General features: G+C 51.1%; 2 protein-coding genes across 2 annotated transcripts in view; one reads left to right on the top strand and one right to left on the bottom strand.

The window, feature by feature from the left end:
* Positions 1-654, bottom strand: part of LHPP (phospholysine phosphohistidine inorganic pyrophosphate phosphatase) — a 70,514-nt gene extending 69,860 nt beyond the window's left edge. The window contains exon 1 of the mRNA XM_064431549.1: positions 352-654. Coding sequence (XP_064287619.1) covers positions 352-479 — 128 coding nt within the window. The 5' untranslated portion in view covers positions 480-654. The remainder of the gene's footprint in view (positions 1-351) is intronic.
* Positions 655-3,303: 2,649 nt separating this feature from the next.
* On the top strand, positions 3,304-4,797 carry NKX1-2 (NK1 homeobox 2). Its single transcript, XM_064429345.1, has 2 exons — positions 3,304-3,688; positions 4,220-4,797. The coding sequence occupies exons 1-2, from the start codon at positions 3,304-3,306 to the stop codon at positions 4,795-4,797; spliced, it is 963 nt and encodes a 320-aa protein (XP_064285415.1).
* The last annotated feature ends 6,423 nt before the right edge of the window (positions 4,798-11,220 follow it).

Genomic DNA, 11,220 nt, shown 5'->3' with positions numbered 1-11,220 from the left:
GGGTTGCAAATTCCAGCTAATTTGACAGCAGAGCTAATAAATTTACAGACATCAGTGCGGGTAATATCTGAAAAAAATCTGATTACCAGGCGACAGCGCCAGATCCCCTACACGCTGCCAGCCCCTGCCACACGTGCAGTGACACCAGCGAACACAGAACCACGGGCAGCACCGCCCCAAACTCTCCTCCCCACCAGCCCTGCGGGCTCCCTTCCCTTCAATAACCCCCAAAACCACCCAGCTGCCCCCAAAACCTCCCGATTCCTGTGCGGAGCTCGCACAGCGCAGCGGGGCCCGACTCGCACCCGGGGCACGCCGCTCTCCTCGGCTCCCCCGGCCGCCCGCACCCACCTGCGCACGGCCTCGGCCGAGCCCGCGATGGGCACGCCGCCCTCGGCGCCGCTGTCGTAGAGGACCCCGCTGACATCGAGCAGCAGCCCCCGCACGGCGCGGGCCCAGCCCCGGCCCCGCTCCGCCATGGCCGCGCCGCCCCGGGCTGCCGGGAAATGCAGTCCGGCCCCGCTCCGCCACCGCCGTGTCCTGCCGGGAAATGCAGTCCCGGCCCCGCTGCGCCACCGCCGTGTCCCGCCGGGAAATGCAGTCCCGGCCCCGCTCCGCCACCGCCGTGCCCCGCCGGGAAATGCAGTCCCGGCCCCGCTGCGCCGCCGGAGCCGGCGGAGCGCGCTGGAAGTGCTGCTGGCCCGGCCCTGGAAGCCGTCAGCGCCAGGCTGGATGTGGAGCATCCTGCCCTAGTGGGTGGCATCACCACCCGTGGCAGAGGAGTGAAATTAGATTATTTTTGACGCCCCCTTTCAACCCCATTGGAAGGGGCATTATATGAACCCATTCTGTGGTTCATATGACAACCAAGAAAAACCCCCACTGAGTCATCGTGTAAAGAATTTTACAACTGCAGATAAGATGTTATCAGCTGTGTTCCAGCTTTACGGAGAGCATTGTTTTCTCCCAAATATCTTCTCGTCGCTAATGCCATCAATAGCACGGCACGACTCCCAGAATGTATAAGATGTGGTGGAATTACAGTCCGTTTTGTTTTAAGGAAAGCAGAGGAGCCTTGGCAGCATTGATTTGCATCATCGCTTCTGGAATAGCCTCTGGCTTCTCCCTAAAGATAATATCTAAACTGTGAAATTCATTAAATAGACTCAGAAATGGATCAGGTTATTTAAAACAACATTACTAATGGCACAATATCTCAGCTGTCTGCAGCGATAGTGAACATTGTCTTGGATAGTGTTATCAGTCCAGGACACCCGCTATGAATATTGATCCACAGCTTGTTACAGCCATCACTTGCCGTCAGGACAGGTCAGGGTTGAAACCCACCTAGCATCAAAGCAATTTAAAGACAGCACTTGGGCTGAATTTTAATGCCTGAGCTGGGAAACGGACCAACTTTAGAGTGCTGGAACTAATCCATGACTATGTGCCCTTCCACATGCATGTCTGTTTGCAGGTTGTTGTGTATATACAGGTGAAACTGATGATATTTGAAAACGTCTTGTAGCTCACAGATTAATTTCAATGCTGCAATTTACATTCTCAGCTCCTGCAGACCCAACAACACAAACACAAGTATTTGTAGTCTCACATACAGCAGATTTTTTTTCCCAGTTCACCACCTCCCACATCCCCAAAACCAAGCTTTAGCCACCTGTAGCTTGTGGGTGTGAACTCCTCAGGCCTGAGCTCCCTTCTTTTCTACATTCCTGTGGTATTCTACCCCAGAGGCTGGTGCCAAATGGGCTTTTAAATAATTAACAGTTACTTTTAATCACATCACCCTTACACATTATCATCTCATCTTGCTTTCCTCTTATCTTAAGCCTATACCAAGAATTATTTGTGAGCCCAGTTCTGCTGAGGCTGAGAGAGTGATGAAGAGGAGGAGGAGGGCTGTGCTCTGCATCTCTCCATTGGAATAAAACAGGTGGAGCAGCAGATTCCTACTGAGGGCTGCCTTCCCTGGCTGAAGGGTGCCTCTCCCCAGTCTATCTGATGATTTGTGGCACCAACAAACACTGAAATGCCAAGGAGAGGAAAAGCATCCCCCCGAACAGATACAGGTGTGCAGAAATACACTGTAAACGTGTTTTCAATAAGCAGGTCTGGCTAGAAGTGGTCACAGGGCTGGTGTAGAGTGAGGAGTCTCAGCCTGCTGTCACCTACCCTGTCCCAGTTATAGTGTGAACAGGCAACGAAGTGTTTTTCCCAAGACAAGGAGGATTGGTTAGGGGCCTGCTCAGTGGGTAGGAGCTCCTCCAGCACAGGCATGCCTCAGTTTCCCCTGCCTACTAACTGGGAACGGTATGAACACCACGGGAGAGTTGCAGGAGTGGCCCAGAGTCTGAGCTACACTGATCCCAAGCTGCTCCCGAACAAAAAACTGCTCCTTTCTCCCTGAGGACCAGGCAGCATCTTCACATCTCAAACAGGGGCTGCTGGCACAGGGAGTACTTGGAGCTTGGATCCAGCGCAGGAGAGGCATGCAGGAGCCATCCCTCCTCTCTGGGACCCCCTGAACACGAGGCTCGCCCCGCTGGACCCGCACTGACCGGGCGAGCTGCAGGTGGCCCAGCGGAAGGCGAGGGGACAGGTGCAGCCGGTGGCACTCCAGGACCAGGGGACACAGCTGCCGTCGGGCTGCCGGGCGCAGCCGCATCCCTGCTTCGGTGGAGATCCCGGCTCCGGTGCCAGGGGCTCCTGTCCGCCCCCTCTGCACGTCCCCCCGCCCATCCCGGGGCAGGTAACGGGAAAGCCTCGTCGCCGAGAGGCTGGGATGGAGGGAGGCGCCCGCTGCGCCCCCGCGGAGCCGGCTCGGCGGGGAGGGGGCGCGGGGGCGGCGTGCCAATGGCTGCGCTGCCCCCTCCTCTGCCCCCACCCCGCCGCCGGCCCCTCCGCCTCCCCGGCCGACCCTCCTCCCCGCCGCTCACTCCGCGCCGCCAGCGCCGAGCGTGCGGCTCCGGAGCGGCCCGGCTGCGCGCCCGCGCTGCGCTCCGCGGCTCCGCGCCGGGAGCCAGCAGGTCTCCGGGAAGCGCGGAGGGTGGGGTGGGATGCCGGAATGCCCGGACCGCGGGGCCAAGGCGGCCCCCATCCATCATAAAATCTCCTTCTCCATCTTAGACATCCTGGATCCCCAGAAATTCAGCAGAAGACGCGAACCGGCCTCGGGGAGCTGGGGCAGCGCCCCCCGCTCGGGCGAGCGGGAGAAAAGTTTGGGAAGAGTTGAAGTAGGAAAGGACGCTGCTGCTCCCGGCAGCGGGAGGAATAAACTAGAGGCACATGGTAGGAAGGCGCTCGCGTTTCTCCGGCCGGCGCTGGCGGGGCGCGCAGGTGGCACACGGGGACCCTCGGCCCCGCGCCCGCCGGACGCGCTCCCCGCGCGGGGTCCCGCAGGAGCGAGGGAAGGGGGGCTGGAACTGGGTTTTAAGTCTTGATGATGCAAAGGGAAAAGTTGTCGATATCCGCGTGCCCTGCCCGGCTCCCGGCGTGCGGAGCATCCTCTCCGGGATGCTCCGGCATCAGGGCGCGCCGCCGCCCCACCCCGGCTCCGGGCGGGCCGCGGCTCCTACCGAGGCACCGCACGGGTTTCTTTCCCCCAGCCCCCGGCGCTCCTTTCCCCGGGCGGCAGCGGTCGGATGCCCCGGCCCGCGGGACGGCCGGCTGGGTAATTGCTCAGCCCGTCCCCACCGGAGGATGCCTTAGCTCCCGGTGATCGATATCCTATTACCGACTCCCGCCTATCTCCTCCCCGCAGCTTGCAGGTGCCCACTTCAAACCTCCTTCCCCCGGCCTGATCCTAATATTGTTCGATTAAAACTTACCTTTAATAGATGACATCTATCGATCTGGCCCTCGCAAATCTGAAACTCCATTAGCGCAAGGATGGGGAGGGGGGGGGAGGGGATTTATTTCGCTTTAGAAGAGGACTTTAATAACTTCTTTTTTAATTGGTAAGAAATCCATATCGACGGCTCCCCCCTCCCCACCGCGGATGCGGCGGCACAACGGGGGACGCGAGGGGGGGTCCTCGCACGACGGGCGGAATTTTTTCCCCCTTTATTTTATTTTTAGTGATTGCCCTTAAGCTGGGGGGAGGGAGGGAGGGAGGGAGGGATGTGGGAGCAGAAGTTGGGGTTCGGAGGGGGAACGGGACGAGGGTTTGCTATCCCCTGACGATCCCCGCCATCTCACCTAGATGCGCACGCCCCGGCGGAGAGCGGCGCCGAGGACGCGGGGCAGGAGCGCGACGAGGAGGACCCGAGCGGGGACGGGACCGGGGCCGCGAGCCCGCCCGGGCCGGAGGAGCCGGGCTCGCCGCGGAGCGCCCGGCGGCGGCGGGCAGAGCCGGGCTGCGGCAAGCCGCGGCGGGCGCGCACCGCCTTCACCTACGAGCAGCTGGTGGCCCTGGAGAACAAGTTCCGAGCCACGCGGTACCTGTCGGTCTGCGAGCGCCTCAGCCTGGCGCTGTCCCTCAGCCTCACCGAGACGCAGGTGAAGATCTGGTTCCAGAACCGCCGCACCAAGTGGAAGAAGCAGCACCCGGGCGCCGACGGGGCGGCCCCCGCAGCATCCCCCGCGGCGGCGGCGGCGGCGGCGAGCGGCGGCAGCCCCAGCCCGCCGGGCCCCGCCGCTCTGCCCTTCCAGACTTTCCCGTCCTACGCCGCCGCCAACGTGCTGGTGCCGCCGGCCGCCCCCTTCCCGCTGGGCGCCGGCCCCTTCGCACCCTTCCTGGGCCCCGCGTACCTCGGCCCCTTCTACGCCCCGCACCTCTGAGGCGGCAGCGGCGGGGCAGCCCCCGGAGCCCGGAGCGCACCTCAGCCCTTCTGACCCAGCGGGGAACACCGCCATCGCTTCTGCTGCTTGCGTGGCCATTTGAAGTGTAAGAAAGTTGATTTTTCCTAGGCGTCACGGCAGCATGCTTAACTTTGACACACAGAGAAAAAAAAAAAACCCACTGTAACCACTGGATTTTATTAGCACCTTTGAGATGTAATTATAGGTGTTGGAGATGGGAAAAGTAACCCTCTTTACACATGCCTGACACTAATTCCCTGCAGATTCTTCTCCAAGTTCATTGTTAAGATGCTGCTCGTTGCTGTTCGGCTTGCCAGCACACGTCTGAAGCCTCGGGGGCTCGGGAGCTGTGGCACTCGTTAGCACTGCTGCGATCCTGATGCTGATGAGGGGCAGGCGGCCGTGTCGAATCCCAGGGATGCTCGGCAGTGAAGACGTCCCCAGGCTCTGACTGTGCTCGTGGGACTCTGCCGAGCCCTGTTTGACCCACGTTTCGTTATCGCTTCTGAAAACTGCCAGTCACGTTCTGGACACCCTACCTGGAGGAGAGCTTTGTTTGGGAAGGTGCAGGAAAATGCAGCTCTGTGTCGTCGGGAGACAAGAAGGAAATCTGCCTCGTCAGTGGGAAAGTGTTCGACTGCTGCTCATGTCCACGGCCTCTCTGCCTTTCTCTGCAGTTCTGTCCCAATGACTTCACAGGTTTTGGATAAGAAATCTAAAGATAATTCTTTTTGCAGAGACAGTTGTTCTTGTAATAACACAGCATTAGTGCCAAATGAGGCAGAAAAGAAAACATAAATCAGAGAAAATGATTACATTATTCATTTCTTTAAAAATGGGGCATTTGTGGTACAAAGTAAGTAAAACACAGAATTTCCAGCATGCTGAGACCTACTTTTCATAACAGAGAAACACATGCTTTTTCTGGTTTTGCTTTTTGGAGCATTTGTTAGAAGGAAAATCACATTTCATCTTCATCGTTACAAGCATCGGAATGAAAAGGAATTTTAGCTGGGGGCTCATCTGTCCAAGAATGGATGGGAAGTAATTGGTTTAAAAAAAATCTGTCTCATGCAGTTTTACAAATTATTACAACACAGTATTCCAGACTGTATCCTCTCGGTCTCTGACAATGCTTTAAAGTACACACTGGCTTTCCAACCAAAAATTTAGCTCATAAATCCTACCTAGCTCTTGTCTTGGTCTAAATAAAAAGGGTTTTTAAATTATTCCCTGTTTAATTGTTTTTCGTTTTACTGGGATGAGGCACTGTCTGCTTTGTGGACTATTTGCCCAGCTGGTGTGGGTCTTGATGGTCCCCGTGTTGCATGTCAGTGACTGAGGGTGATACCTCATCCCCTCGGGGCTGCTGTGAGGAGATGGGTGATGGGACAACCCTCTCCTGCAAAGTCACCCTCCTGACTTCCAGCTTTGCAGGGATCAGGGGTGGGAGAGTCACCAGCCTAAGCTTGGGCCAGCTCAAATGACCTGAGGCTGTCTTTCCACAGCGGGAGGAGGTACCCAGTGTCTCCTCAGTGGTTTGCAGAGCTATTAGCAGAACACAAAGTTCACCTCGGGTCACGGGTTTGCAAGTCATGGCTGCTGTGTGAATGCATTTACTTGGAGGTTAATTAAAGTACCTTTTTAACCCTAATTTAAGTTAGAGTTACAAAAGATGGGGGCATTTCAGCTGCTCAGGGTGCATCCAGAGCTGCCTTCCTTTCTGGCCAGGCAAACAGCAGTCCCAAATCCTGAGCCATCAGGTCCCACCACTGCTGGCAAACTGTGTGTCCACTTCTCGCCACTCATGGGCAATTAAGAGCTCAAGCCCTGCAGGGTGGGAAGGGCATTCCTGCAGGCTGGCCTAGTCCATCTTCTCTGCCTCAAGCTGGGACTAACCAGACCTAAATCCTCTGACTATTCATGGCCTCCTATTTGTGATTGCCATCTCTCTCCATGCAAAAAGCAGGTCTTGATGTCACCTTGCTGTCACTCTAAGAGATTCCCAGACATGACAGGGTTGGTCACCCGCAATGTACCCACATTCCTGGTACGAGACAGGCTTGTGCCCTGGTATGGTCAAATGGTTACTTCTTCTCCTTGAGAAGTGTAAATCACAGCAAAAAGACAGGGAATGTTACAAGTCAAAATAAATAGTATAAATTGTCTCTTCCTTCAAGATGTGGTTTTTGGTGTGCATAAATCTTTCAAGGCTCTGCTTTGCCAGCAATTTTACCCTTGCCAAAACTGTATTAACTTTAGAGGAAATATTGATTCCTATTCAAGATGATCTAGCCTTTCTTTTTTGCTATCACTCTGTTTAGTCACTTTTAGCCCAGATTCCCAAAAGATGTTTTACAGTTATTTCCAGAGAATGTAGCAGTCAGTCATGGTCCTCACTTTGCATGACTTGCACCTCTGCATGGCACTGGAAGGGGGATGCACATCAGTGGGAATGCAGATTTTGTGGCTCTGATCCCAGGCCACCAAAGTTTTCCTGGCTAAATGCCTCCAAGCCCTTTGGACAGAACTTTTCTTCCCTGCTTTGTTGAGTGGGGCTGCTTGGGTGGATGATTCTCGTTAGGGATGTGGTGCTGGGCACTTATTCCAGCTGAGGTTCCAAGCAGTCCTGGGAACAGCAATTGCAGTCAAACTTTGCATTGCCCAGATGAGGCCATTTGCACTGGTAACACTTCTAGAAATGCCCCACTGAGTATCCATTATCTCTAACAATTCTGAATAAAGATTTGTGCAATATTTTCAGGCACAGACAGAAACTGACTTTACTCACAGCTGAATATAGATGTTAAAAGGAATCACGAGTAAGTCCTAAGTGTAAAAAGCAAAAAATGTATTAAATTAAAAGCGCTTTGAATTCAAATGCTCCAGAGAGAACAGGAAAGTTAGGAACCTCCCTCATTCCTGGGCAACCTGATCTAGTTGGTGGCATCTCTGCCCATGGCAGGGAGTTGGAACTTGGTGACCTTTAAGACCCCTTCCAACCCAAAGAATTCTGTGATTCAGCACCTGACAGTGTCTGCAGTGAGCAGGCAGCAGCAGCTGCCAATTCTGAGTCCCAGAACCACGAAATCACTTTGGAAACAGACTTCATTTAGTCTGATAATGAAACGAGTACAGGGAGGCCCACTGTGACATCACAGTTAGGGAAATGTCAGAAATGTCAATTTAACCAGAATTTCAGAACCGTACTTAAGAAAAAAAGATATCCACAACAATTCATGCAGTTGAGTTTGCAAAGTTGGAAGAATACAATGAAAAATTAAATAAATGGAGGAACAAAAGATAAAATGTATTTATTGGCATGCCATTGATCAAGCACTTTTCTTGAAGGAAATCAATGGGATTTGTTGTGTAATACATGACTGGAAAATTAAACTAAAGTCTGTTTCCTTCCTAGCAATCTCTCTCTTGTTCTCTCTCTCATTATTATTAGAACGTGTGTAATAAAATTTGTGCTACCTACACACAGGTTCTTGAGGTGAGAACAGACTCCCCTGTTTTCCACCTGTGGATTTTTCCTCACTGAGATCAAGCAGGACCATGAGAGAGCCAGAGATGACCCAAGCCAAGGAGCAGAGAGAGCTCAGACGTTTCCTACTCTCCCTGTTTCTGGCAGAAGTTCCTTCAAAAGAGATGTGATCCCTGATTTTTGTGGTCACTGTAGAGCATGCGAGTCTCACCTCCTGGTGGCAGCACAGGTTGAGAGGTGCATGGCAGCGTTCCCTGGTGACTCAGGAACAAATGAGAAGTGTTGCTGTGCTCCCAGGTACCTCTCAGGAGCAAAGTCTGATTTTCAGCAGCTTTACAGCTCACAGGCAGACGAGATGTCTAGCAAAATATTTGATGGGTGAGATCCTCCTGAAGAAAAATTGATAATGATGTTCTTGCATCACTAGGTCTGAACCATTTTTGTTTTTCCAGTATGACCCTGTATCAGCTGAAGTCACCTTGATCTTTACAGCACTTTGTTGCCATGGCAAACTCATCTTGTGGGCCCCATTTCTGGTAGTGCACTCAGAAAAAGTTTCTGGGAAGATGATGATGTGTACAACTAATTTATGAGCTGCTTGTTACAGGTTTGCTTTATCCTCTTGGCTGGCATCTTTACCACGTTGTTCACAGGAGCTGTTCTGTGGTGGCTGTGATTCATGCAGCCTGTAGCAACACTACCACTGCTTTCTACTGTGGCACAAATATTAAACTCCATTTCTCTTAGATTTTCCCCTTCAAACACTGAAGAGTTTCCAAGCTGGCTCCTTTCTCAGGCTGATCATTGCTTTTTCTGTGTTCTTTGTAATGCCACAGGAAAAATGTAATTAAAAATGTGGCATTCCATGAGGCTTAGGCACGCTGCAACACTGTAGAGGGATTTTAGCAGTATTTAAGATCTGTGCTTTTCCACTGAGCAGCCTCTGACAGATTGAAAACACTTTGAGTAATACCAGATCTATGTGCAAGATCAATACAAATAAAAGACTTTTCTCCTTTCTACAAATGCTGATTTATTATAGTAGCTTTGATCATAAACAACTGCTATTGTTTAAAGAAAGATGCTGTAAACATTCATTTAAAAAATGAGAGAATATATGAAATTACATCAACTTTGCAAAATGGGAACCTTCAAAGCTGTCAGGTTTTGTAACTGTGGGTATTTAAGAACCTGACACAACAAACTGAGAGTCGGGTCAGTTGAAACCTTGTCCTCTCAGTGAGGTCAGTTCTGTGATGATGCCCCAACATCTGGTACCTCCCGTGGTGTTTGTGGGTACCAACTGGACTGGCAGCTTCCCTGATCACCCAATCCCTTCCATGGAATTACCCTGCAGAGCACAAGCATTGGTGAATTCAGGATTTGCTGCATTTCACTGGAATTGCTCCAGAAGAGCAACTGATGAGTCCTAGAACAGTTTGGGTGGGAAAGGACCTTAAAGACCATCTAGTTCCAACACCCCTGTCATGGGCAGGGAACTCTGGTAGATGAGCTGCAAAGAATGAATTCAATTATTTACCAGTTTATTTGTCCCTTGTAAGAAACAGGCACTTGATAGTTGAAGAGCAGACAATTTCTGTCAAGGTCTTTTTGAAGATTCCTTCCATTTGGCACTATACTATCCATGCTTCCATATCTCAATGTGTGTGATTTTTAAAAACAAATATGATGAAAGAACTTGTCTTGAAACAACAGATTGAAAGCAAATTCCTTTGTCCAAAAATGTATCAAGAAAACCTTTAATTTTTTCAATTATCTAATATTCTAGAAAAATCTAAGGATGATTTAAAGCCCTGACTGGGGAAGTGCAGGAAGTCCCGGGGTAATGACAAGTGCCAGGTGATGCAATAGGTCACCCTGCTGATCTTTCACCTCAGTGATGCCCAGTTAAAGCCTGACCTGGTGCGTTATGTAACTTGTCCAGTGTCTGACCACAGCAGCCCTGAGGTCAGAGCTGAGTGCTCACCATTTAGCAAGGTTGGCAATCCTGGTGGCAGCAATGTCATACTCTGCAACAGCAGGGCCCGTGGGGATGTGTCGTGCTGGAATTTTGAGAGGTTTCCCAGCTCCTGAGATAAAGCATATCCAGATGTTCAGTGCTCAGTCCTGAGATTAACCAAATTGACAAGGTATTTATTCTTATTATCCAGTTAGAAGTATTTATGTTTGTTTTCTGTGTGCTCTCAGAGCTGCCATCTGGGTCAGATTTTCAAAGTCAGGAGAGCATGGAAAGGAGTTTTCCAGAAATCATTGTCCTGATAAAATCCAAGAATGAAGATTGTGAGTTAGGAAGCACAAGGTCCTCAGGATCCAAATCAAGATACATTTGTTCAAGGAAGAAGTAAGGCCACATCCAAGGCACTTGAAAACCTGAAATTTAAACCAAGTCTCACTCCAATTTTCCTTGGATTTTATTTTAACATTTGTGAGTTTTATGCTATAAAATGCCACTTATAAAGCTATTTTAATGCATATTGGGAAAGCAAAAAAAAAAGGTTGTTTTTCCCAAGCTCTCTTCAATTTGCCTTTTTGCTAGTATGATATCCAAGGAATGTGATGCTCACCAGAAATGTGAGTAGAAAGGCTCATTAAATTAATTACAAGTCCAAGAAATGAAAGAGCTTATAATTCACCTTCATGTTTCAAACAGAAACAAAACATCTGTCCTCATTTGTGGAAGGCTTTGGATGTAGGTATTGTTGAGCTGCAGAGGAAAATGACAGTGTAAGTTCAAACATGGGGAACACCGCCTGAGAGAAGACAGCAATTTAAATTCCTTTGGTTCTGTAATTCAGTTATCCATGCTGTCATCTAACAGAGTATCATGGAAATCTTTGTAAAATAAGCCAACATACAAATCAGGGAGGATAAGTATGAACTGTAGCTCAAGG

This window comes from Passer domesticus, chromosome 8 (genome assembly GCF_036417665.1).
Source record: "Passer domesticus isolate bPasDom1 chromosome 8, bPasDom1.hap1, whole genome shotgun sequence".
Lineage (NCBI taxonomy): Eukaryota > Metazoa > Chordata > Aves > Passeriformes > Passeridae > Passer > Passer domesticus.
Note: the sequence above shows the minus strand (reverse complement) of the source record. Positions and strands in the feature narration are given on the sequence as shown.

Coding starts and splice junctions, on each gene's coding strand:
- NKX1-2 (XM_064429345.1), top strand. CDS start 3,304: ATGGTAGGAAGGCGCTCGCGTTTCTCCGGCCGGCGCTGGCGGGGCGCG. Junction 3,689..4,219: donor CCCGCGGGACGGCCGGCTGG/GTAATTGCTCAG, acceptor CATCTCACCTAG/ATGCGCACGCCCCGGCGGAG.